Below are 26,856 nucleotides of genomic sequence, written 5' to 3' on the forward strand. Positions count from 1 at the left end.
GTGGCAAGATTCTTGCCTGAACACCTGTTATCGTACGCCTTCATATCCTAATCCCGCTTTCAGGTCTCTCAATACCATACGCCAACGTGCGGTCGGTTTTGTTTCATTTATCAGCAGTTCCCTGAATGGTAGTAGGCCACAAAAGATGGGGAGTGGGGCGAGCCGTGGTTATGGCCCCTGTCCAGTCTGGATGAGCATTACTCTTCATACGTATTCTTGGGACTTTCTGGACTTACTTGGCTATGGATTCCCGTTTTTAGAGAAAATAGCGCTGGCTGCCAACCAATCTCGGCCAAAACCTTTAGCAGCAGCGGGAGCCTCCGGCACTGCTACGCCCTCTTCCAGTATACCTCTCTAGGTTAAAGCAGACAAATAATTTATAAAAAGCTACCTTTCTTGCACATGTAAAATAATAATAAAAAAAGGTCTTCTGGATTAGATCATCCATAAATACAGCACAAATGGAAGATCATATGGGAACGGACAACAGTAAGTTTGCTGAGACAATCACTGGAAGGCATAACTAATGAAAGTACATTAATTACAGTTTGAGATGGATCCAGCTGTCAGGCTTGGTTGTGAAGCGTAGGGGGCGACGGTGGCACGCAGCACGAGCCAAGGGCTTGGGATTCACGCTTTATACATTGTCAACTGCTCATGCATGCCCATAATATACAGTTCTAAAATTTTCGCATACCACTAAGAACAAAAGCAACTAAGGAATTTCGAGTTATGAAAGCATACATCTTTCAAATGCATGCCTGCCTTCTACCAAAAAAATACACGTGAAAATTGGAAAAAACTACAACTTCCCGTGAGACGTTTCCAAATGTCCATGTCTTGCACATCGATTGCCACCATACAACATAAAGTGAATATTTACTGGATACTGGTTAATATTCAAAAAGAAATAGGAGGAATATCCCATGATTTTAAGCTGCAAATTAGAATGTGTCTCCGATCAATGCATGGCAACTTTATCCCTTAAGCATCCGTAGTCAATTCAACCAGAACCTTGAAGCTGTCAAATTGCCTTCCACAACAGCACCACAATTGGCCAGTCTCTGAATCGAATTCATTAGCCTGAAGGGGAAAAAACAACCTTCAAGATTCAGGATGCCATGTTTGCATTGAAAATAAGAACATACTTTTATGGCTACAGTACGCATTGAATATTTAGAGGTTAAAAATTTCGTATAATGAAAAGGGCTTCAAGCTTTATTCAGAATTAGTTTTGAGAATTAGCTTTTTAAAAGTAGAAAAGTTAGTCCCATATTCATTTTCAGCAAGGTTAATTATATTCTCAAGGTTTATTTCAAAATAAAAGCAGGATCACATCTACGAAACAGCATTTTGGAGTCACACGGAACCAAATTAGCAGGTCCATATGAAGGCAGTTTACGATATGGAGATCTTGATTCGTCACCTGATCAGGACTCTAACGTGCACACCATGAAACAAAACAGATGCATAATTCTGCTTGTGCATCAGCTGATGAATCAAGTCTGTGCAGGTTCGAGAAAAAGTTCAGTGTATGTGCAATATTATTGCATCTGAAGAAAACAAATAAAAATGCCCTTTTTTCTTCAAGCCATTGTTATCAGCAAAGTCAAATAATTTCATCAACAATCTGATGCAAGGCCAGAAAATCAGACCACCAATTCCTTGGTTCTTGCTTCTATATGATACTGAAGTTTTGTTAAAAATATGAAAAATGAAGCAATAACTGGCAAGATTTTCATAACAGAGCTGAATTACAATTTTATAAAAGAGATTGACATAGAACTATACAGACAACTTCAGCAATAAACATGTACTGCCTGCAGAGGAACAAATATGATAATGGAAATAAAAAGCTTTAGAGAAAAAACCTAATTAATCTACCATACTGACCTTTTCATCGATCCACATTAGTGAACTTAGTTGATTGTTTAATAGTCGAACGGCAACATCAATAGGAGTCATACCATCAACCACATCAAGGTCACCCAACTAAACAAAATATGCAGAGCACTGGTAGCTAAGAAGGCTATGACTAATTCGAAATCTTGTAGAGATGTACCTGACTAGAATTTACTTTTTGAATAATTGATTTTATTTGTTTGGCCATCCGTTGCATTTCCCTCTCAATAAATTCAGCTCTTTCATAACCTGACATTTCAGGAGAGATAATGAATACAGAGATGCTAACATAAGTGCTGTATGAAATCTAATATAAACATTGCGGCCCTAGAAATAACTATCAAGATGCACCCCCTTAAGGTTGCATTTGGTTCAGAATGAGGAAGGTAGAATAGCCATAGTTATACCTACTAGCATAGTTATGCCACAATTTATTCCTTTTATGTACTCTGCCTTTTTTTTTCTGGCTACAGTATTTGGAATAACTTTTGGCTAAAGGTGTTTTGCTACACGCACACATACAGAGAGAGGAGGGAGGGAGGGGCGGAGGGCATACATGATAGATTTATGTTAGAAAATGTATAAGCAAGTTTGACTGGAATAAGTATTTCATGCTCATACCTATTTCCTAAATGCTGATTGGCTGGCATGCGGCTTATTTCAAGCCTCATGCCTGCTCTGTTCTGCACCCATATGCTGCCTAAAGATCTTAAAAAAGTTCTCAAGAAGCATCCAAAAACTGCACCCGAGTATTGGCATAAACATAAAAATCCAAATAGATCTAGAATCAAAAGAGTCAATGATTGCAAGAAAATATCCAATTCATGTGCGCAATAAGTATAAACGGGAAGGATCTAATAAAGGTGCCCAGCTGGTTGAATGGACACGAATCCAACCATATTACCGATCCATATAGACCCAAGCCATAGAAGATATCCTTATTACTTGGCTAGGCAAGGTCAAAAACAATCCTAGTTTCAGCAAGGTTAGGGATGCATCAAGTAAAACTGGACATGACACATTAAACCAGAATAAGTACAATTTGGCACAACAGTAATTAATCTAAAATAATTGGCTCAGTATACACAACTTGAACCAAACCCAAGGGACCTGATCCAACTGCCCACCAAGCACATGGATCCAATCTAGCCGTCTAGGACACAATTATAACCATGACTTTATTTCGGGTCAAGTCTACGTGACTTGGAAATCTACTAGCCCATCTGCACCCTAGTTGTGACACCTTCTCTAGGATTCTTTCTAGTACAGCCACAATAGAATTTTGGAGATTGCTTCCCCTGCAGTGAAACTGATTCTAGCAGGATCTTCGGCCTCTCAAATCACATAAACAGATGCCACATCATAATGATTTAAAAAGAGAATGTGTGTGTGTCTATCATGTATGCCTATCCAATAACTTACATAAAACCTTGTCAATCAACAGAAAATCATAGTTTATTCTGTTAAGGAGTTTGCAAGGGAAAATATTGTTGTGAAACTAAGGAGTGCTAAGCAAAGATTGCAAACAAAATTCAGTATCAACAGAATTGGCTCCCATAGGCTCCTGTCACTGAATTTGAAGCAAATACCTTCAGAAAACTTTGGTAGTTTCCAAGTTACTGATAAAAAGGGTAAATAAGTTATGGAAGTAACACAAACTCCACACTGTTAAATATTAATTATCACATCGTGTACAGCAACAATATGCTGTGTCATTAAACAGACAGCCCGTCATACTGGGATAAGATACGAACAAATGGCTTGTAGTTTAAATAGATGAGAAAGAGCAGGTGGAATTCCAAAACATATTAATTACAGAAATCAGGGGATGGAGGATGAGAAGAAATCGGGGGGAGAGCTACACGAGAGGCAAGTTAATATTTGAAAGCAGAACTGGAAGTCTACTAATCCCTTTAGACAAACAGTTCTATCTACAAGTCACAATAGCCAAACTTATACTAGAAATTCCAAAAGCAGTCATAAGTAAATAAGACTCTTATAGAGGCTCAAGTTCCAGTATCTTAAAATTTAAGTGCTTCCTAAATGAAGTCCTTATCTTAAGGATTTCGTGCAGTACATAACACCTACAGGCTTTTCAAACTTGCTATTATCAAACCAATTCAAAATTAAAAGAAAATAAAGATATGTTTAACATTTCTCAGCATTCTATTATACAAGCTCTCAAAAAAATGATGCAAAGGGAAAGTTTCCATATGATCTTCCGTATAGGTTGTACACCTATATGTGAATCCAGATCTTGGTAGCAAAACCATTAGCTGCAGATGCTGACAACATTTTGATCACACACCTTATCTTTTTTTGCAATTTTGATCACACACCCTGCCCTATAATATGACCTTCCAACATCACTGAGCCCTTTCTGAAATTTTGGTCGCAAACCTTATCTTTGCACTGTATAATTGCACATCAACCTATCTGCAATGAAGCATTAAATATCATTATGTACATCTTTGCTCCTTTGAACAGCATGTGGAAAGTGATATGCGAAAGCTTACATGTGGTTAAATCACTCAAAAGAAGGAAGCAAGAAATAATGTTCAAAGATGCATGAAACACATGAGAAGCTGGTCATCAGAGATTTCCTGCAGCTATCCTTTCATTTTCCACAGTTTTAACCAAACTACATGGTAGTTTTGTCAGAAGCTTTCCATTATTTCATGAAACACTTCCCTTGAACTTCCCAATTTTCAAAATTTCCCAATTTGGAGCAGCTTGATTACATGCGACAAGCCTGTCCCAACAATTAATGGTTCTATCATCTTCAATACCTTTGACAATCATGCAATTAAAACGTGAGTTTACACAAGCACTTGTTAGGTGCTCCTAAATTTGCTAGCCTTGTAAACATTCTTCTTCAATTGGTAGCAAATCCTGATAACAAGCTATCATGGCTCCCTCAACTCAATTGACTCATTCTAGGTCCTATGTAAAATTCAAATATAGTAGAGTTACAATGACCAACAATATGAACATGGCCGGTGGCTAAGCAAACTCGATCTCCAAAGTTTTGCAAGTACTCTAGCTCCACATGTTATAAACTGAAATAATAACATGAAAAGTGCTGATCTCATCTACTCTTGATTTGACATGCAATTCAGAGAAAGCTTCTAAATATATTTTAATCAACATATTGCAATACCTAGACATGACTTTTGCAAGCAAAGGTCTGCAGATATAATAAGCATCTTACTTCAAGGGACACTTTGTAGACTTTTCCCCCGACAACAATTCATGTAATTGATTTTAATGTTAGAAAGCATAAAAACCACCAAGTAATTAAAAATTATGTGGCATAAAGCATTAGAATGTCAGCAATTTAACCGCACTTCTATACCATATCTCTATTACAACCATATTGCTTTACATCAGGACTTCAATATTCCAATTTCATGAGCTTAAAATCAAAATATTCAACAAACTGCAAATAAGAACAAATCATGGAGATTGTAAAGCAATTAAGCAAATTCACTTGCTATAGTAGGCATATCGGGAAGACATTGCCATTCAGGTTAGTCCTCGTAGTTGTGGTCTTTTGTACATTCTTTAGTTTTTTATATAAAAAAGTACAACTTATTCGCAATAATGATCTTCTTGTGGACTTCAGGTATTGCCTCATTGTGGGTCGCCTTTACAAGCAAATTCCAGGAATTTTTTTGCTTAAAATATTTTTTTCTTAAGAAGATATACTAGTTGCTTTTATACGTTTTGTGAAGCAATATGGATTCTTTTTCTTGGTACGTGAAAGAAATCAAAATCTTCAACTGGAATGAAGATCAGTAACATACCTTTTGGAAGCACGTGGTCAAATGTTTCCAGGAACTTTCTTTAGCTAGAATTATGTGCTTTAAGTTTCTTGTCGTGTTTGTGAACATCCTCTTCGTTGTTATAGCATGAATTTACTGTCGGGAATCCATTTGCAATTAAAATGGAAACTCTTTCCCACAACCTAAGAGTCTTTTGGGTTCACGGATGGCAGAGGGAGATAGGAAGGAGGCGAGAAATATTTCTCTCTATTTTCTCCCATTTTTGATCCCCTACCTGTCATCATGAAGTGGTTGGGGAAGTTGTTGGGAGTGCATGGAAGTTATGATAACTACACCAAGTAGTTATCATCATGTAATAACTCCCACATGAGTCAGGACTTGGGCATGCCCTCATGGGCGCCTAGCCTTGGTTTCCAACAGTATCGCTACTTAACTTTGACGGTATCTGGCACCCTGTTGTGATTACTTGCATCTTCTAAATTAAATAGAAAGGAGATTTTGAAACCATGCTATTGACATCATATTTTATTACTTTAGGTATTGCTGGCTCTGTTAAAACATAACGGTGGGATTAAAGAACCCTTGGTAAGTTTTTAAGCTCTTCTTGGGATCACTAAGCACATATCAGGTAGCAAGCACCTGAAGATGCCTGAAACCAATCAACAACAATCATAGTGTGGTATAACCAGAAGTCCTTGCATGGAGGTTAGTCTTATGGTCGATCAGTTAATCACGTAACGACAGATAAAAAAAGAGAGTTTAAACTGGAGATATTAACAAAAAATATCTAACTCATTCAAAACAAACCCTAGGAGATATATCTTCCTACTTTCTCATGCTTACTGACCCTGTATTTCAACAAGTAAACTAGATTCTAAGGTTCACCAGCTGATAACATAAAACCTAGGGGAAGAATATGGATAAAACAAATCGTACAATCTCTTATTTAATTTATAGGGACAATTCATCGAACGCATAGCATTGGAACTTAGATGCCTCAAGGAAACGCTAATCTTTCCAGATTTTTATGAAGTCCAGAGCAGCAGAGAGATTTTTTGAGAATACATACCAGCTGAGAGATGGAGAAGAGAGAGTGTGCCTGGTAGCGATGACGCCAGAGAAGCAGAGATGAGGAGAAGGATCTCTTGAATCGGCGTTCCTTCTATTTAATTGCCTGTCCCCCCCCCCCCCGGAATCGCCGTCCCTATTTGCCGGTCCCCGCACCATTCGTTTCCTTCGCCCTGCTCCGATATTTACAAAGAGTTACGGCCTTGCCTACATATTAATTAATTAATTAATTAATTAGGAAAAAACAAGGTGATAAGTCGGCAACGGCGGTGACGATTTTAAGGCTGAGCGGCAGCTCCGGAGCGACATTTTTTCCCACCCTCGGATCAGATCATACCTCTTCCCTTATTCTGTTCGTCGAGTCATGGGAATAATTCCTTAACCCAAAGCGGGCATCAGACACCATTCATTCCATCCGGGCGAGGGCGAGGGCGAGGGCGAGGAAGAGGGAACGATCGGCGGCGCGCGCGAGAGATGGCGAGCCTGTGGAGGGCGGCGTGGGGGGCGTCGCGTGGGGCGGAGGACATGGGCGGGGGCGTGGAGTTCTGGTCGGACCCGGAGCGGGCGGGGTGGCTAACCAAGCAAGGGGAGTACATCAAGACGTGGCGGCGCCGGTGGTTCGTGCTGAAGCAAGGGAAGCTGTTCTGGTTCAAGGAACCGGTGGTGACCCGGGCGTCGGTCCCGCGGGGTGTGATCCCCGTGGCTTCCTGCCTCACGGTGAAGGGCGCCGAGGACGTGCTCAACCGGCAGTTCGCCTTCGAGCTGTCGACCAGCCGCGAGACCATGTACTTCATCGCCGACTCCGAGAAGGAGAAGGAGGAGTGGATCAACTCCATCGGCCGCTCCATCGTTCAGCACTCCCGCTCCGTCACCGACTCCGAGGTCGTAGACTACGACAGCACTCGCCACCACGCATCCGCCGATCAGCGCCAGATGGAAGGATCCTCCTGAATTAGGTGCGGCGCATCTCTCCAGGGCCCCTCATCTGCATCCGGACTGCTATTGCGCAATCTAGGGTTTCTTCTCCTTTCTTTCTTCCTTTCTTGGGTGTGCTTCTCTTGATCGTGTTGTACGGACTGTCTGCTTTTATTAATCGCGCTGTCTATATGTACATCTCTGACTGCTGTTGTAATTTGGCAGTGCTGGGAATCGATGTATAGGATCTATTCTTGTTGGTTGTGTCTCGATCCTTAAAAATTATCACATGCTTCATCTCCCTGCTTTGCCTTCTTCTTGTTATGTATTCCTACGATTTATGTGTACGACATCCGTTCCTTTGTTATACTATGTTCAATTCTTCAGATTTTCTTGTTATTATTAGCAAGTACTTATATTGCATGATCGTTGATGAGATGTGCGAACCCCTCTGACTCTTTCATTGAACTTCTGTGCAGCTTTTTTTTCTTTTTGATTTAAATAATTCTAGTTATCCTGTCTATGGATGTTATTTGTTGGTTTCCAGATCTGTTCTCCTTGCAGTATATAATTTGATTGGTCAGAGAGCTCTTAGAAACTGAATTGGATATCATGTAGTTGTCATATTCTGTTCGAATGCCAAGCACGTTGTCGAACATCCTTGTTACTGGTTTACAGAATCTTATTTTTTACTTGTCTTAATAACATCAGATTATGGCTATCTTTCTTATGGGGCTTTTATCACCTCTCGGATGTCCATTTTACTGCACAAGAGTCATGACATGCTCTTGCATTCATTGAGCTTATATCCTGGGAACCATTCATCTGGTGATTTTTTTTTTTTTTTTTACAGAAATTCTATGCAGAATTTGTTTCTACTAAATAGAAAGTGCTTAGTTATTATTGACTGGAAGTTATGTGTAGTTGTTCCCTCTATATCCTCTATGTTTGGAATCAAATATAAAGTGCCTATCCGATCCCAGCAACCTTCACCAATGTTTTTTTCCTCTCTATCTCCCTCACCTGATTCCTTTTCCAATAGTAGAACCTTTCCTTATCATCTTCATATCTCATGGTTTCAAGGTTATAAGGAGCACATAAAATCAGATTCTACTGTTTCTTCTTAAGGGGAGATAGTCCAATGCTCCTGCTGAATTTTTGGCTATGATGAGACGTCAAAGTTGTAGCAAAACCAATATGCATCTCACAAAAATACTACACATGAACCTCCTATGTATATGAAAGCTCAGAGAAATGATTCTGGGCGTTCTAAGTAGAAATCCATGCTCTTTCAAGACCTTTCATAGCTAGCATAGCTGAAATTACTACATGATATCCCAAGGCATTTCAACAAATGTCCTGCAATATAGCCATGAGATCTTCTTGTTCTTCTTTTAGTACTGCATCCTGATCATTGGCTTATAATCATGTTCATCTATAGTAAGGGCTTGTTTGGAGCTATGTATGCCAACTTAACCTTGCCTTGAGTTGCATGCAGATTGAGATGTAGGTGGGTCGAGCTGCATCATGCCAATGAGGTTGTTTGGATGGTGGGTTGAGCTCACAAGTGGGAGGCACCATGCTATCGAGGATCGGAGGTAGGAGATGCAGCAGAGTGAGTCCTCTCTCTCTATGGATTGACAACGAGAACTCCTCTCTTCCTGTTGCAATGAGTCGCCAAGTGGTGTGGATGCCATCCTTGACCTTGCACTCGAAGCAGCTGAGGGCGGCCTCGTCGAGTAGGGTGGATCAGGTTTGCACACTCTTGGAGGGGGTCGAATCAGATTGCAAGGACCAAATGCCAGAGGAAAGACATTACAATGAAGTACGGATCTTGGGAGATCTGCGGAGGGGGTAATGGTGGAGAGGAGGAAGAGGAGGGCGGGGACGGGTGCGGTGGAGGAGTTGGGTGGAGGTGTTGAGAAATCGAGGGGGTGGGGAGGGGGTATAGAGGAGTCAGGATGGGTGGGGAGATAGGGGGTTGTTGCATGGATGAGCTTACAGCTTGTCTTGCATCCAATTTGGCTGCAAGTGGAGCTTTGGTATGGAGGGGTTTCATTTGTAGGGCCACTGGAAGTTGTCCTGCTTTGCAAGTCCAACTACAAGACACCAGCAACTGGGATGGCCTGCCGTGGACTGGACTTATAGGGCAGGCCAACTTGTAGCACACCAAACAGCTCCCAACATCAATTGAAGGACGAGGGACAAAACTTAGAAGCAGCCATGGTGTGACAAGTGAATTTTCAGGCATGATGGGCTTAAACTGTTCACTAAGCTTACATCTCTTTAAACTATCCTGGAGAGCTTGCTGTGATATTCATACAAGTGAAGATACCAATGTTAGTAGTGTTTAGTGATGATATGAAGTCTAGGTTAAATGTTAGCTAGAATTCCAGAAGAAAGCTTTCGGCACTGAAGCAGAGGAATGAGATGTAGTTTTAGTAGAACCAAAAGTCAGTAAAAGGAGACGATCAATATTGATGGCCAGGAGATATTGCAGGATGATCATATTCCTTATTTTGCATCAATTCAAAAAAAGGGATTGAATGAACAAATGGATGGAGGCAGAATTTCCATCCCAGTGGACTGAAAAGTAAACTGATTGATATATACGGTTGCCTTTGTATGAAATGGTTCTGCTGTTAGACTGAGCATGTTGGAAGATGAGTTGTGAGTAGGCAGTAGTCTTTTCCCTCCCCTCTTTCAATTTGCTTCACTTCTTACATAATTTCATTCTTTTAGGTAATAGTATTCGATAAAAATGGCAACCAACTAAGTTGAAGCTTGGGTGGTGCCTCTATTGAAGATCAGGGGTGCTTTGTGGAACATTTTTGTAAATCTGTTGAATGCTTTGTTTCTGCTTTATGATAAATAATATGTGGGAAGAATGTTATATTATTCTGCTGGCTGTTGAACCTTTCCCGTGGTACATTTCCAAGTGAGCAGAAAGGAAACATTTGAACTGCCGACAGCCAATTTCTAAAATTACAATACTTATCAAAACTGGCCACTAATGTACAGATCAGCTACAGTGAAAATTAATTGGAACATGTAACATTCTTCATCTTGCTGTAAGTTGGGTCCCATCACAGATTTAAATTTCAAAGAGCCAAAGGTTTATGTGTAGCAACTTTTTGCAACCCTTATAAGCACATCCCATTTTGCATGCATTTTCATGACAACATCTATCATAATTTAACAAATTTAATCAACCTCTTCTCTGCTTCTTGTAATGTTTCCATCCTTGCTATCCTTGCATTTCTTGATTAATATGTCATTGCAATCTATAATCTGTCACTTTCTCAGGCAAAGCTTTTTAGAAAATATGTAGAGATGTAAAGTACCATTTGATTCTTCATTTGTTGGCCTCTTTCCTACCAACATTTCCAGTGAGACGATTTTATAGCCGTTAACAACTCCTTGTATTCACATGATGCCTCCTGTACTCTAATCTGCACATAAACACAGAAGAAGATGGAGCATTCAGTGAATAAGAAATGGAAACTTATCCTAAATACATGAAGCATCAAAAGATAAATAGGGGATAAGATTACCTAAGGACGTAAGTGACTTGGATATGAACATATAATGAAATTTGGGCACTTATCATTATTGTTTTGATGGTTGATTTCATAAAAATTGTGGATTTTGTACAGGAGCTCACTGACTTGGTGAATACCAAATCCTCATCTGTTTTATGAGATTAATGGATTTTGTTGGGAACTTGTTGTGCTTGTTGTTTCAATGGTTGATTCCATTGTAGTTATGGATTTTGTATTTGTTAAACTCTATGAATTTTTTTAGCCTATCCAGTATAGGTTTGACCGTTTTCCTCTTAAGATTTTTAGATATTTGTTAAAAAATTTCCTTGTTAATTAGCAATTCAGTTATCTCTTCTCTGGCTGTGCCCCAATGGTCTTGATATTTCAAGCCAGTCACTGAACTAATTGTTTAAGTTAATGATTTCCTATTAATTATCAAATATTGAGACATATGTCGGTACAATATTTTTGATTTTTGTAAAAAAAATCTTATTATATGATTCATTAGAATACCGGGTCCCAAAATTAAACGGAAACTAACAGTTCTGGATTTTATACCTGTAGCAATGCATCATCTTTGCTAGAATTATAGGATGTTTCGGACTGGATGGTTGCCGGTCCAAAATCACCAAACTGCTTTGAATTTGCATCCTCCTGAATAAATTAGAGGATGGCTCAGACTGGAACCTTGCCGGTCCAAATATGTCAAATGAGCGCATCTATCATGTTAAAGCAGGATACTGTATGGTTTCATATCACAGTGAATAATGGTGTTGGGCAATGATGGTGAAGATGATCCGTTGCAGAAGCAAACATCCCATGCTGTAGTAATTCTTCAAACAAGGTTCAAATTTCAAGGCATGCTTCCCATCAACTTTTGGAAGAGCAAATCCTAAAGATCTCCTCTTGGCATGAAGTTGAAAACTATGGTTTTAAATTCATTGCTTCGGAGGTCCTAGGCCGAGGAAGATTTTGACAAGGTTCCATCGATCCGAGGTTTTGCATTTTGCGGTTCCTCTTCTATGAAAAACTAAATTGCAGGTTTTGTTTTATCAGGACCCAGATTTCCTTTCTATCAGGACCAAGAACGGGGAGGATGCCGTTTTCTTTGTTTTGTGCTAGGGGCACGCGGGTACTCGAAATTCTGGAATACCCCACAGCTTGCCATTTCTGATGACAAACTGAACCCGTGGGCGGGGCGGGGTTCAAAGACATTCCTTTTATTTGGCATTTTCAGCTTGGATATCATTTCACCTGGAAGAAGCTGCAGGGAGACTTGACGCTGTCCATGCATTGAATCCTGGCCATCCATAAACTGCTACCGGACTCAAGACTTGCTATGGCGTTGATGATAACACTTGGTGAAAGATTTTTCTCTGTTTACTTTTATGTAATCTGAAGAGACAAAGCTATAGTGATTCATCGTATAAAGTGAAATCCGTGGAGGAGGATTTTGTTGTACATAATGCTCTCAAGATAACATGTCTCTTGTACCATGTCTGTCATCTCCTTCATTCACATTTCTCTGCTGTGGCCGTCAAAGATGTGTCCGCCGCTATTTGTCTCAGGTATCGCCTCTAAGAAGCCTGGCTCTGATAGCATGCAATTTCATGGCAACATCTCTCATCTCCAACCGTGCGTTTGGTTGTGCTACAGAGCAGGATAGGCCGATGCCAATTACTGAAACCAAGCATTGCTCCATTCTGCTGCTCATGATACTACGTTGCCTCCCATCAGACACCATTTCTTCGTCTCCTATTAGTAATGATCGTGGATCAATAATTTCCATTGTTCGTTCAGGATATACCATTCTTGCAAGATCGTGGAGGCATGATCCATCGTTGAATGCTTCATCAGTTGGTCTCCTCCCTGTAAACATCTCCAGTAGAAGAATCCCATAGCTGTACACATCACCTCTCGTGGAGACATCACCGCCCATTCCGTACTCTGCAGTTCACGCATATCATTCTTACAAACAGTGGAAAGAAATACTGCTGGTCCATCAAATGGAAAAAAAATAATCCATGCTCTATCCCTTCTACCTATGAGGTATTAGATCAATGTTTTGGCAGAACATTGAAAGGGAGCTTTTTAGCAAAAAAGGTACCATCGAAACTAATCCAAGAAAGAAATCCCGTTCATTTATCAATAAGAAGACTTGTTCTTTGTTATATAGTCTAGATAGTGGTTGAGTTCGAGATCAACTTTACAAATAGCTATTCAATCATTTGATGATAACCATAATTCTCAGCTAATTGTTAAAAACCCATCATTCATCATGCAAAATATAACGATTTGAAGGTGGATACAGGAAGGCGCAAGCCATTATTACCTGGAGGAACGTATCCTACGGACCCTTTGATCGCAACGGAGCTGGTTTGAATTTTAGAATTCCTGTCCTCGAGCAGTACCTTGGCTAACCCAAAATCACCCACATGGGCAGTCAACTCATGATCTAGAAGGACGTTGCTTGGCTTAAGATCACAATGAGCTACCGGTGCCTGGCATTGGTGATGGAGATAGTCCAATGCGGAAGCTACATCAATGCTTATGTCTAACCTCTGAAGAATGTTGAGAACTTTGGAAGGATGCTGCTCCCCTGGATCTGGATGCAGCCACTCCTCTAGACTCCCGTTGGGCATAAACTCGTAAACTAGAGCTTTGAAATCATTGCCGGCAGAGTCCACGCTTGAACAACAAGTCAGGATCTTGATGAGGTTGCGATGCCTGATATGACTGAGGGCTTCGCACTCAGCCATGAAGGTGGCGGAAGCTCCATGGTTTCGGAGTTTGAGGACCTTTATAGCGACCACGGATCCGCTAGCGTCCAGAGTTCCTCTGTAGACAAGGCCGAACCTTCCTTCACCAATCAAATTTTTTGAGGAAAATCCATCAGTGGCTTTACGTAGCTCTCTGTAAGAGATCTTCATGTAGGGTTCCTCCAACAAAGAAGGGGCTGGTAGGGGAGTCTTTCTGGGCCTTCTCAAACCATAGGATATGAAGCACATACATGATAGTAAAGCTAGAGCTGCTAGCGTACAAACGATTGGGATTACTATTTTGGTTACCCGGTTGCTCGGCTTTGTCTTAGAAGTCGTAACAGGGCATTCAGGCAGTCGCAGCTCTGGAACACCTCCACAAAGCTTGGCATTTCCCCCGGCAGAAATAGCAGTAACATTTCTAAATACCCCCTCTTGTGGTACTGCACCCTCCAAATTGTTGAACGACAGATTCAAGTGCCACAGAGAATGCAGGCTGCCCCCTAGATATTCTGGGATCTGTCCTGACAGATTATTTCTTGAAAGATCGAGATACTGGATACCTTTCAACTTCTGCAAAGATGAAGGAATGGCTCCTTCAAACTTGTTGTTCTGCATGTGCAGATATTCCATGCTCTCACAATCACCCAATGCCTCCGGAATTTCACCTGAAAGTCTGTTCCCAGAGATATCCAGCTCCCCAAGATTCTTCAACTTACCAACCTCCGCCGGTAGGTGTCCAAGAAGCGAGTTGCGAGCGAAACTAAGAAATACCGATAGGGAGGGGATTCCGATGACTCGTGCAGGGATCGCACCATCGAGTTTGTTGTCGGAAAGGTCTAGAAATTGCAAATTGATGCATCGCCCAAGGCTCGAAGGAATGCCTCCTTCGATATCATTTTTTCCTAGATGGAGATCGTTCAACCGGGAGAGATTGCCGAGGGAGAATGGGATTGATCCCGAGAGTTGGTTTCCGGACAAACTCAGCAGTTGCAAATCCTGAAGCCGCCCAACGGACTCCGTAATGCTACCGGCAAGAAAGTTGTTTTCCATTCGCAGAACGGTTAAGCTAGCCAGGTTCCCGATCCCGTCAGGGACGGTTCCACGTATGTGGTTCCCACCCAGGATCAGCATGGAGAGCTGGGTGGAGAGGTTGGCGATGGAATTGGGCAGCTCACCTTCAAAACTATTGCTGTCGAAGTCCAATACCTGCAACTTCGTGCAATTGCTCAATGAAGTGAGGAAATCCAAACCGCTGGCATCCCCTGCTCCCAGCTGATTGCCCTCAAAATTCAGCCAAAGGAGACCGCCTAATCTGCCCAGGTCCGTCGGCACCGATCCGCCGAAGTTGTTGTAGCCAAAATCAAGGTTCGCTAGGCCGGAAGCATTCGACAGTGAAGCTGGAATTGGTCCAGCGAGCCGGTTGCCGCCCACATAAAACGTCTCGAGCCTCGGAAGAGCTCGGCCTAAATTTGATGGGAGGCTTCCGTGCAGTTGGTTGGTTGCAATGGCGACAAAAGTGAGGGCTGAGAGATTGTAGAGGGATCGAGGTATCATACCGGATAGCTGATTTTCGGCAATCTGGAGGAACTCCAGCCCTGCGATCAAGCCGATTCCGTCGGGGATGCTCCCACAAGGTTGTTTCTTCCCATCGCTAGCCTGGTGAGGGACGAGAGGTTTCCGATGGACGGTGGGATGCTGCCGGTGAGATTATTGACAAGAAGGTACAGCACTCGCAGCTTCGGCAGCGAGGTGAGCTCGGCGGGTATCTCTCCCACGAGCATGTTGTCGCCCAAGTCTAAGTGCCTCAGTTCCCTGCAGCTGGACAGATTGCCCGAGATCCGGCCGTCGAAAGAATTGGAAGTCAGGTTGAGGATTCTCATACCAGTAAGTTTCCCGAGCTCTGGAGGAATGTCGCCGTACAGATCGTTGCCCCCGAGGTTGAGTTCTTGGAGTAAGCTGAGGTTTCCAAGGGATGGAGATAGTGATCCGGCCAACCTCTTGGACTGCAGGTTGATGATTGTCACCCTTTGGTTGCTGGCGCTGCATTTTATCCCTTCCCATTGGCAGAAATGGATGGTGTCGTTCCAGGAGCTCAAGGCTCCGGCGGGACCATCGGCCATCTGACCTTTAAATGCGAGCAGGGCAAACCTGTCGGTTTCGTTTCCGGCAAGGGGTTTGGCTTCTCCTTGCTGGAGATCGGTGGCAGCAAGATACAAAATCCCGTATACGCATAGACAAGCTGCAGAGATGAGGAACATTCGGGGACGCTCCATTTGGTTTAGAGAAGCGAACTTTTGTAGGTAGCAAATTTGATGTTTCCTCCACTGTCACCGTCTCCTAGAAATATATCTCCTCCTCAACAATAAGTCTTTCTTGTTCTCACGACACCTCCAAGCCAGGTAATCTTCAATAATGTTAGACTCAACGCATATGAGAACAGAATTCGTGAGGTAGTGGCCGGGTAATCTTCAATAGTTTTAGACTCAACGCATATGAGGACAGCAGTATTCGTGAGGTAGTTGGGAGCTTTCTGATAAGCTCCTCAACGAGAAGTCTTCTTGTTCGCACCACACCTCCAGGCCCAGGCAATCTTCAATAATTTAATACTCGGCACATATAAAACAGAAGTCCTGGGGTAGTTGGGGAGTTTTTCAAAAAGGCTCCATCAGCATGGCCGAAGGGGTTACAAATTTGACGGTGCTCGTCTATATGCGGAGCAAATATGTTTCAGTCAATATTTTATGCTGTTTCTCTCGCGGCCCCCGTCTTTCAAAAAAATATACTTGCTCCGGCGTGTAATCTCCTCGATGGTAAGTCCTCTTGTTCACGCATGCAACACCCCAGACCCAGGCAATCTTCAATAATTTAACGCTCAAAAAGGCTCCATCATCATTCGAGAAGGGGGGTTTGATATTTGATAGTGATTAACTTTCTCGCTTTGATCGATTTGAAACGCAAGGCGGGAGCAAAGAGCGAGCGGGTGGAGGCGGCAGCCACGGAAAGGCCCATGTAGAATGCCTGGCAGATGAAGGGAAGTGATGTTAAATTACTGTTGGATTCATCAGCGGTCAACCTTGTTTTCTTGGATACGTGCTTGGATATTTCCGGGACAAGTTGGCGAACGTTTCTCTCTTCCGATGATTGGGTACGTGTCACTTCCTCTCACCCACCCATCCCCAGGGCCCCCGTGGAAAAATCGTCGTCTTTTGACTCACCCTCATAAGCTCAGGGGAGACGAGGAGGGCGCCACGTACGTACCTCGGAGGGTGGTGTAGGTTGGCGCTCCGAGTAAGCATCCTCGGTCGCGCCGCGCCCTCGTCTTCCTTTTCACCTTTCAAGCAAACAACCGCGGGCGACGCAGACTTGAATTCCTTCATGACGACTCGCATGCTCTCACCTCCTCTCTCCGTTATTCCTCCTCGCAACCTCGGACCCTCGCACGACTACAACGACAACGAGGACCGCCGCCGCTCTGGAGACCATCCCGTGCTCGCGTTTCTTGACGGCTACAAGAGCCTCGACGCCGCACAGCTCAGGCAAACCCACGCCCGCATGCTCCGCCTCGGCCTCTTCTCCCACCCCTACTCCGCCCAGCCGGCTCCTCACCGCCTGCTCCCTGTCTCCCTCCCCTGACCTCCGTTACGCCCTCCGGGATGTTCGACCAAATTCCCCACCCGAACCTCTACGCCTGGAACACCCTCATCCGCGCCCACGCTTCCAGCCCCAACCCCGATTCCGGTCTCCGCCTCTTCTCCCGCATGCTCCGAGACAGCCCTCACTCGCCCGACAAGTTCACCTACCCCTTCGCCATCAAAGCTGCCAGCAGAGCTCTCCGCCCTGGGAGAAGGCGCCGCCCTCCACGGGATGGTCGTCAAATCCCCCTTCCGTTCTGACATCTTCATCCTCAACTCTCTTATCCACTTCTATGCGGCCTGCGGGCATTTGGATCTTTCCTACCGGGTGTTTCAGAAGATTCCTGCGAGAGATGTCGTTTCTTGGAATTCCATGATCAGTGCTTTCGCTCAAGCAGGTCAGTGCGATGGGGCGTTGCAACTGTTTCAAGAGATGTTGGGTGAGAATGTGAATCCTAATGATGTCACTGTGGTCAGCGTTCTCTCTGCTTGTGGCAAGAAAGGGGACTTGGAACTTGGGAAGTGGATCCATTCTTATATCAGGAGAAATGCTATCGACGAAAGCTTGGTACTGAGCAATGCGTTGCTCGATATGTACATCAAGTGTGGCAGCTTGGAGGATGCAAAGTTGCTGTTCGACCAGATGAGCGTGAGGGATTCCATCTCATGGACCACCATGCTTGTTGGTTGTGCAAGGTCAGGGGAATTTGATGCTGCCCGGCACATTTTTGATGCCATGCCTAGTCATGACATTGCATCTTGGAATGCTTTAATCTCAGGCTATGAACAGAGCTGCCAACCGAAAAAAGCATTAGCACTTTTTCATGAATTGCTGCAGGCTGATGCAAAACCCGATCAGATCACCCTCGTTGCCGCACTGTCAGCTTGCTCCCAGTTGGGTGCATTGGAATTAGGCTGTTGGATCCATGCACACATGAAGAAGAATAGATTCAACTTGAATTCTCATCTGACGACCTCACTTGTTGACATGTACTCAAAGTGTGGAGACCTGGATAAGGCACTTGAATTGTTCAGGTCTGCAGAACAGAGAGATGTTTTTGTGTGGAGTGCGATGATTGCAGGTCTGGCAATGCATGGGAAGGGAAAAGCTTCTCTGGATCTCTTCATGCAAATGCAAGAGGCTAAGGTTAAGCCCAACAAGGTCACTTTACGAATATACTTTGTGCTTGTAGCCATGCTGGATTGGTCAATGAGGGTGTGTTGTATTTCAGCCAAATGCTTCCGGTCTATGGCATTGCACCAAATGTGGAGCACTTTGGGTGCATGATCGACATCCTCGGCCGTGCTGGGCTGTTAGAAGAAGCCAAGGAGTTGATAGAAGATATGCCCAATGCCACCTCTGCATCGGTATGGGGAGCATTGCTTGGAGCTTGTGCGATTCATAAGAATATCGAACTGGGAGAATATGCATTTAGACATCTCAACGAGTTTGGAGCCTAGAAATCATGGAGCTTATATTCTATTATCTAATTTGTATGCCAAGTCCAGGAAATGGGATGGTGTCGCAAGGTTGAGGAAACTGATGAAGGATACTGGGTTGAAAAAAGAACCAGGTTATAGCTCAATAGAGGTTCATGGTGTAGTTCATGACTTTCTTGTGGGGGATGTATCTCACCGACTTACAGGGAGAATATATTGCCAGTTGGATGAAATTACATCCAGACTGAAAGAAGTAGGTTATGTACCAAACAAGACACAGCTCCTGCAGGATATAGAAGAAGAGGATGTCAAAGAGAAAGCGCTGAATTTACATAGTGAGAAGTTGGCGATTGCTTATGGACTGATTAGTACAGGTTCACCTGCACCAATTCGGATTACAAAGAATCTCCGTATCTGTGATGACTGCCACTCATTTGCCAAGCTAATATCTAGGGCTTACAAAAGGGAGATAATTTTGAGAGATCGATATAGATTTCATCATTTTAAAGAAGGATATTGCTCATGCATGGATTATTGGTGAACCTTGTGGAGTTAGAGTTTACTCTTTGCATATGGAAGGTCCATTATATGATCAGCAGGACCAGTTTCAGCTGATCTTCTATCATAAACAATCGCCGTTGGGCTTACATAGTTAAAGGTTCACCTAAATTAAAAAACTTTGGCCGCCAAGAGTCCCCAAACCTTTGGTTACTGCCACACAGCTGCCTAGCTTATATCCATTGTTTACAAGTCTGAGCGACCAGTACTGGCATCATCACTTGGAAGCAAGTTATGTTCATTTGTCGATCAATGCTAAATATTTTTTGGATGCTTGGCAGTTCATAAATATTATTAGCAGACAGACGATCAGTGTCACTGCCCATTTTCTGTCAGTAATCTGCATTTCTACTGGAGACAGGCCTAGTTGCCAAAAAACATATCAGTTCAATTTTCAGAAGATGCATGATCTAGCAAATGCAAATAGTCGAAGCCTGTCCTTACATCTGGAAGCAACTGTCAACAGGTCAGAGAAAGATGCATAAAGTTAATTTCTTTGTTAAAACTGAAGAATCATGTGAGAAACAAGGCCCCATGAACACTCATAACACCAAATACAAATTGATTGGAGTAGAGGAACTAGATAGGCTGGCTAGAGCCAGTTATTTTGAATTGTTGCGGAACATCCTAAGATGCACACAAGTAGTGCAAGCGAACTCTGAAAATGCTTGAGAAATCTTTGATATGTTGTTTCGAAGTCATTCTCAATCCACCCAGAGATCCATTTATGGGTATAGCTTCTAGAGGCAGCTCCTTGTATACTCTGACATTGCTCAAGGTTTGATAAAGCATTTTATTTTGTGTTTTATCACTTGCATAATTTATATGTTTGGATATCCTTGCTGCTTGCTTTATGATTTGGTTGACCTCATCATGCCCGCTGCATGAGCTGTTTGCATTGCCAAGGGCCTCAGAGAATTTGTATTAAGATAAAAGGTCCCATTGTTTTCAATAGAAATATATTAGGTGTTTCTGAACCATCTCTATTTTGTGCCAATGCTCGGCGCTAACCAAACATCAAATAAATCTAATCCATACCCATGAATTGGGGTTGAATACTTGCATATTGAAGAGCTAGCCATCACAAGGAAACAATTGGTGGAATTTTTTCATGCTTGAAATCTAGAAGTGGCAAGTGAGTCGTTCAACATACCTATCATTTGTGTGGAACATATCGGACTTATGCTGCTCAGGTAGATCCTTGTGCGTGGAATTGTTCTAAGACCATTTTAAACCAAAACAAGTGTCTTTGAGGATCTTGCTTCCAGTATTTTGGAAGCAAGTTTTGAACGTATTAGATCTCAGCCTTCAAAGGTCCTGAAGGGTAAAGTGGGTATTCACAAAATCACTAGTTTATTCTGTCAGCAATTCTCAAGAGGATGTGTACGTGGAACCCGATCGCGTATCTCCTCTCTCTTTTTCTTCTTCTCTCTCTTTAGGATTCATCGCTAGATATTCTCTCATCTCTCTCATTTCATCAGTCCTTCTTTCCCTTTCTCTTGGACTTGTTTAGTTTGCTGGAAGATTTTTTACTTACTAAAATATTTTTTTTGGAAAGCTGGTGCCTATGCTTGTATATATAATCTGGGAAAGTAGTTTTGCATGTTTAGTTGATTCTGAAAAAGTGACATATTTATTTGGTTGGACATCCATTTTTTTAAAAAAATTATGCAAAAATATCTACTATATCCTTAAAAAGGAAAAAGATCTTATCTCATTCTGTCTAAGAATATTTTTAGAAAAAAAAATTCCTCACATTCCTAATTAGTCAGATTTGCACTTCTTATGTCTTATATGAATTTTTTTCATAAAATATAAAATATTTTTTCTTTTTTTTTTGTTAGCTATACTCTTTTTTTTTTTTTTTGTCTCTCCTCTTTCACGAACCAAATGAGTTATTGCCACCTACTCTCTGTTCCGTTGCTCCGTGTATCGGGTAAATGCCGCTTGCCATGGATAGCCCGGTGGAGATCTCTGCCATTATCTTATCTCTTAAAAGACGGATGGCTAAGGAAAAAAGACGCAGCAAAAGCAAGACTCTGTTTTTCATTTTAATACCAGCAACGGAATGCACATTTTTAGGGAAATGATTGAGACAATAGAGAAGAGAAAGCGAGTGATAGAATCCAATCTATATTTTAGGAGTCGAATTGGAGTAAGACAGAGTGCAATCTATTTGGGGAGTTTTATGAAAGAAATCCCAACGGTGGATAATTAGGGGGGCTGGGTGGCCGCATTTTGACGGCATTAGGTGATGGCACATTGGGAACCGTAGGGTGGAGAAGGCGGCCTTGGAACATTTTTATTTGTTTCCCTTGGCGCAGCGCCCTCAGGCGTCCCAAGTTTATCTCCCGAGGCCTTAATTTTGTAAAGTTGTTTGAAAGGAGGGTGCCGGCCATTAGATTTAAATCAATGGGCTCGAGATTTTTGCTTGCTATATTCTGCGTGGTTTAGGGGTTCGCCTGCGCAGCAATCTAACGGTGTAACGTGCGTGCCCAGCGTTTGGGGATGTTAAGCCGGAGCTGGCAACCGGCCAGAGCACTCGTTATACACATGATGCGCCATCTCGCAGGAGGACCATGCATCACCATTCACCTTCCGCCCTTTGGAGAGCGTCCTGCACATGGCACGGGATCCGCGTCCGCTGCAGTCCGGATCTGCGGCTGTTACGATCCGGGCGTTTTAAAAAGTTGTAACCGTAGCACCTCGTGGCAGCTAACGCGAGCACCCACATCGCGACCGCCCTTCCTCCACGCGGCGGTATCCCGCGCCCTATAAGGGATGGCCCTGCCTTGCGGTATTTAAAGTCACGGCCCCGGGACACCATCGATCAGATGAACCAGCCCAAGTTTAAAAGGAAAAAAAAAAAGGAAAGAAAGAAAACGAAAGAGACCCGGCCCCATCCGCACCGAATCGTAAGTGGAGCTTCGTGGGGAGGAGAGAAACCGAGAAAGAGCGAGAGAGATCGAGAGAGAGAGAGCCCCAGTCCCCAGTCCCCACCACCCTGCCGGGCCACAGGATAAAGAGAGGGAGGGAGGCAGGTGGAGGTGCGATTCGATCGAAATGGAAGCTGCTCTGAAGAGCCTTTGCCCCTCCAACGGCGGCAGGAGTATATACCCTACTGATCTTTGCCAGCGGCAGGAGAAGGGCTGCGTGTGCTTTCTCTTCCAACGCCTCCTGGATCCGAGCCGTCCAGCCTCCGAGGAAGCCCGCCTCCAGCCTCTCAATCTTTCTCGACAAGAAATCGCTCCGATCGGCTCCTGTCTCCTCCTCTTCTTCTTCTTCTTCCCTCTCCGCATCCGCAGCTGCACCCGAGGTATGATCCCTCTCTCCCCGCTCTGTTCTCAAGCTGTCCGCTTTCTTCTTCCACCTAGGGTTTCCATTTCCCCACTCCCATCTTCTGCTACTCCTTCTTCCACCCAGGGTTTCCATTTTCCAGTTTCGTACTCGATGCCGTTTATCAATCTATCGATCATTTTCATCCCCGTGCTTCAGTCCTCCTCGTCCATTTGATTCGCCTCGTGCATTTCATTTTGTTCCGCTCTGTTTGACGATGCTGGGGTTCTTCGGAGTACCATGCTGCTGCTTCTTCTTCTTTCTAGGTTTCGGCGTTGCAGCATCGCTCTGCGATTCTTTAATGCTTGACTTCTAGGGCTTTCTGGGTGCTGTTTGCAACCATTTTGTAAGCTTTATTTTGTGAGTTGTTCCTTGATTTCAGTAATCTACTTTTATCGCCGGGTCCCTCTTTTCTCTTTCCATCTTTTCGCATTTTCTAGATTAAGCAATATTCTTGTAGGATCCTTTCCCCACTTTCCAATACCAGTCTTGTTCCTCTGCGGTTCAGGAAGCTTATGCTGCGGTTTCGAGTAATTCTAGTCTCTGGAACTTCTTTTCTTTTCTTTTCTTTTCTTTTTTCTTTCTTTAGATCGAACGCTGCACTACGTATTTCTTCGTTGTTTTTTTTCTTTATTTGTGCATATATCCGTTACTTTCCTATCCATTATTTTCATCTTCGACTGGGATGTGCGTCTTGCCCTGTTGTATCTCTGATGTGATGTCTTCATTCGTAAGTATGAAACTACCATTAGTACAATCCTATCGCTCGCTCGCTCGCTCGCTTGGAGGGTCGTATATTTGAGATCCAATTAATGAAAAAAAGAGGATTACTGAATGCAGGCAGAGGAGGAAGAAGCTGCTGCTGATGCTCAGATTCAGACTGGAAGTGAGCTTAACAGATCAACTCTGGATTTCTAATTCTTTGAGCTTTTTCTTTGTCTTTTAACGATAACATCTGCGTATGCCTGCTGCTTCTTAGTCCATCCAAAGACCGCACGCGTGAAATTCCTTCTGCAGAAGGAATGCCTGTTCGGCGAGCAATTCCTCTCGTCGGCGACGATCCCATATTTGGTCTGTGGGAGCCGTCCAGGGCGATTCCTCTGGAATGGTCCGATGCCATGTCTGGGGAGCTCAGCTGGTGCGCGCGCTGCATCTCTCACCTGCACACGCGGGCGGGCAATTTAAACATTGGTGATGTATGTAAATCGCGCACTGATGGTCGTCGGCCCTCATATTTTTTGTGAAGCAGGATGTACCTGTTGGGAAGCCAATTCGGTTCAAGTTTATTCTGCGAGGCTTCGCGGGGGAGATCACCTGGCAGCCTGGCCCTGACAGAATCTTGGAGATATGGGAAACTGCGAAGACTGTCGTTGTTTCGCAGGACTGGGACGATGCAGAGGATCGGAAGATCTCCGAGGAGGAACCTCTAGCCATTCCCACAGAGGAAACGATTCATCGCCGAGAGCAAGCCAGGCCAGCGACGGTGGAGCTGCAACCGATGACGCCCATCTGCCGAATGGTGATACCGCAGAGGTCCAAGGACACGCGACCGACGAGGAGCTTTCACGAGCCACGGGTGATGAGAAGAAGCTGGCCAGCTATGGAGCAGCAGCAGATCGGATTCTGGTCCCGGGCTTGGCGCCTCTTCCTGAGTCGGAGACGGCTTCAGTATTTCCCTCCGAATGATGTAACGACCGGGAAGGTTGCCGATGCGTTGCTTGCATCCGATGAAGCTGAGGAGTGCAACCCATCGAAGGTAAATGTCTGATAAGGTGTGGATCTCCATTTTCTTTGCTATGGACCAACGCCGAGTTCTTGTTGGCTTCTTTTTTTTTTTTTTTAAGTACCAAAAAAAAAAAAAAAAAAAAAAATGGAGAGCCTTGTACTCCGCTTCCTTCGTCCTGCTAATAAATCGGATGCAATCCATTTCCTTTGATCGCCCGAGGTAATCATTTTTGTCTTGTCTGCAATGCACGATTCTGATCGATGGTGGAGGATGGTGTGGGTATTAATGCCATCCGGTACGAATAAATAAGCAGCCATCTGCGGTATTATCACAGGAAAGCAATGATTGGGGAATTGTTTATTATATGTTGGACCATAACAGGGAATAATCTGGCAATTATAAGAAATATGCCTATGATGACGGACGATCATTTTAACTTCTGTCGATGACAATGGGACAAAATTTAGCAAATAATTCTTCCCGTGGTCTCATTTTTTTCCCCTGTTAATTCTTATTCATATTTGTTGTTGGTTTAGTTATCTGGTGAGGAGCGGAAGCCAGACGTACCCGAAGGAAACCTGCTTGACGAAGAATCATCGACACTGCAGAAACCGTTAGTGGTGATGATTCTAAAAAAACTCAGTGTTATGGTGGTGATTTCTCGGAGGAAAAGCATCTAGAAGGATCGAACTATCAATCAACAGCTGGCGTCATAAAGAACGACATCCAGCAGGGCAGGAGTGCCCTGCACCAGCTTCTTCTGAATCTGGGTTTCGATATGAATCCAACTGAAGGTGCATGACATCCAAGCATGGAAATCAATTGCATCTTTCTCCACATTTCTCAGAAATGCCTTCGTGCAGATAAAAACGGGGAGCTTTTCGATCCTGTGCTTTCATCACGTTACTCCTTTCAGCTGCCTGTTTACTTCCTTCATTTTCCTCTCATGGCTTGCTTGCAGATTTTTGTAGCATGCAGCTGATGTGTAATATGGCTGTGGATTTGTGTATGAACTGTTGTATGGTAGTTCTTTTAACCGGCTTGTAATGATATTTTTTATTGATGTTGAGCAAACTTTATATCCTTCGTTTGGCCATTTGAAGCGAAGGGCAGTATCGGTGGTGCTGTCTTATCCTCAGATATGTCAAATGCTAGACCTCAAACGTGCTCCTTTCCATACATTTCATGAGCTCACATTTGTTGTAATGCATATCACTGCACCAGTCTGGCTGAAGAGATTATTGGCTCGGCAAGCAGTATGAGATGTCTTCATAATGTGCTTGTATGATTACAACCAAGTCTGGTGCAACCTAATACACAGGGCCATTTTGCCTAGCCAATTTGGCTTGGTCATAACCTATCAACCTGGTTAAAAATTGTGTTTCATATTAGCCTGCTTTTTTGGCATGAACTCTGTGTCATCTGACAGGAATCAAGGCGCATGTTCTGGTAAATTTGACTGGAAGCAACCGCATGAGGCTACCATTTATGTACGGTATCATGTCACTGGCCAAGGGACATGGCACAATTTGTAAGCTAGATATTCTGTAGGTGCAAATCCTAAAATACCACACTTCGCTGCAAATCACAGCACACAAATAACTAGACAAACATCTAGTAATATAATATATATATATATATATATATAATATATATATATATATATATATATAATATATAATATATATATATATATATATATGGGGATTGATAATCTACTCTTAGGTTATCAATCTACCCATTTTTCATTGGACAAAAAATACCCTTACTTTTTATAACTCTTAAGGATATTTATGTCTTTTTACAATCCCACATTAATTCACCCTCTCAACCCCCTAATGATGGGGACATCAGAGCCCTTCATCCAGATGATCCTGAGCCCCCGGATTGAGCCAGACTCGTTTATTTGCATATTTATTTTATTATTTTATTTTGGGCTTATTTGCATTCTAGGGTTTATTTGTGGTTTATTTTATTTCTGGGCTTATTTGCATTTTAGGGCTTATTTGTGTTATTTGTGGGTTCATTAGGATTTATTTCTGTGTAAGGGGGGTTTATGCAAGTTGTGTATTTGGGCCCTATATATAGGGAACTATTTTCATGATTAGGGTTTAATGAATGATTAAGAATTTCTTTTCCCTACGTTCTTTCTTCTCTTCTTCTCCTCTCCTTCTCTATTCTTCCTGCGTC

General features: G+C 43.1%; 4 protein-coding genes and 2 long non-coding RNA genes across 8 annotated transcripts; 3 read left to right on the forward strand and 3 right to left on the reverse strand.

The window, feature by feature from the left end:
• Positions 1–515: 515 nt before the first annotated feature.
• LOC120109363 lies at positions 516–6,941 on the reverse strand. Of its 3 annotated transcripts, XR_005510284.1 has the most exons (5): positions 6,757–6,941; positions 4,211–4,338; positions 1,894–2,151; positions 1,427–1,505; positions 516–1,083 (listed from the first exon to the last, which is right to left on the reverse strand). It is a non-coding gene; the product is annotated as an uncharacterized LOC120109363 (long non-coding RNA). The 3 variants fall into 3 exon arrangements; XR_005510283.1 differs by lacking the exon at positions 1,427–1,505 and having other exon boundaries at positions 6,757–6,935; XR_005510282.1 differs by lacking the exon at positions 1,427–1,505 and having other exon boundaries at positions 2,063–2,151; positions 6,757–6,928.
• Positions 6,942–7,159: 218 nt separating this feature from the next.
• Positions 7,160–8,037, forward strand: LOC103711174 (pleckstrin homology domain-containing protein 1-like). Its single transcript, XM_008797225.4, has one exon. The coding sequence runs from the start codon at positions 7,230–7,232 to the stop codon at positions 7,704–7,706; it is 477 nt and encodes a 158-aa protein (XP_008795447.1). The 5' UTR covers positions 7,160–7,229; the 3' UTR covers positions 7,707–8,037.
• Positions 7,787–15,586, reverse strand: LOC103711227 (putative receptor-like protein kinase At3g47110). The gene is made up of 2 exons (XM_008797294.4): positions 13,545–15,586; positions 7,787–13,159 (listed from the first exon to the last, which is right to left on the reverse strand). Exons 1-2 carry the CDS (start codon positions 15,526–15,528, stop codon positions 12,777–12,779), a joined length of 2,367 nt encoding a protein of 788 aa, XP_008795516.2. The 5' UTR covers positions 15,529–15,586; the 3' UTR covers positions 7,787–12,776.
• Positions 15,576–16,280, reverse strand: LOC120109364 (LRR receptor-like serine/threonine-protein kinase EFR). The gene has a single exon (XM_039123120.1). It carries the CDS (start codon positions 16,245–16,247, stop codon positions 15,576–15,578), a length of 672 nt encoding a protein of 223 aa, XP_038979048.1. The 5' UTR covers positions 16,248–16,280.
• Positions 16,281–16,869: 589 nt separating this feature from the next.
• LOC103711226 (pentatricopeptide repeat-containing protein At2g29760, chloroplastic) lies at positions 16,870–20,252 on the forward strand. The gene is given in 6 exon segments (XM_008797293.4): positions 16,870–17,565; positions 17,567–17,626; positions 17,628–17,795; positions 17,797–18,769; positions 18,772–19,055; positions 19,057–20,252. Coding segments are annotated over 6 exon segments (2,232 nt in total). The 5' UTR covers positions 16,870–17,349; the 3' UTR covers positions 19,588–20,252.
• Positions 20,253–22,836: 2,584 nt separating this feature from the next.
• LOC120109362 lies at positions 22,837–24,006 on the forward strand. Its single transcript, XR_005510281.1, has 3 exons — positions 22,837–22,920; positions 23,781–23,826; positions 23,920–24,006. It is a non-coding gene; the product is annotated as an uncharacterized LOC120109362 (long non-coding RNA).
• Positions 24,007–26,856: the final 2,850 nt, after the last annotated feature.

This window comes from Phoenix dactylifera, unplaced genomic scaffold (genome assembly GCF_009389715.1).
Source record: "Phoenix dactylifera cultivar Barhee BC4 unplaced genomic scaffold, palm_55x_up_171113_PBpolish2nd_filt_p 002078F, whole genome shotgun sequence".
Lineage (NCBI taxonomy): Eukaryota > Viridiplantae > Streptophyta > Magnoliopsida > Arecales > Arecaceae > Phoenix > Phoenix dactylifera.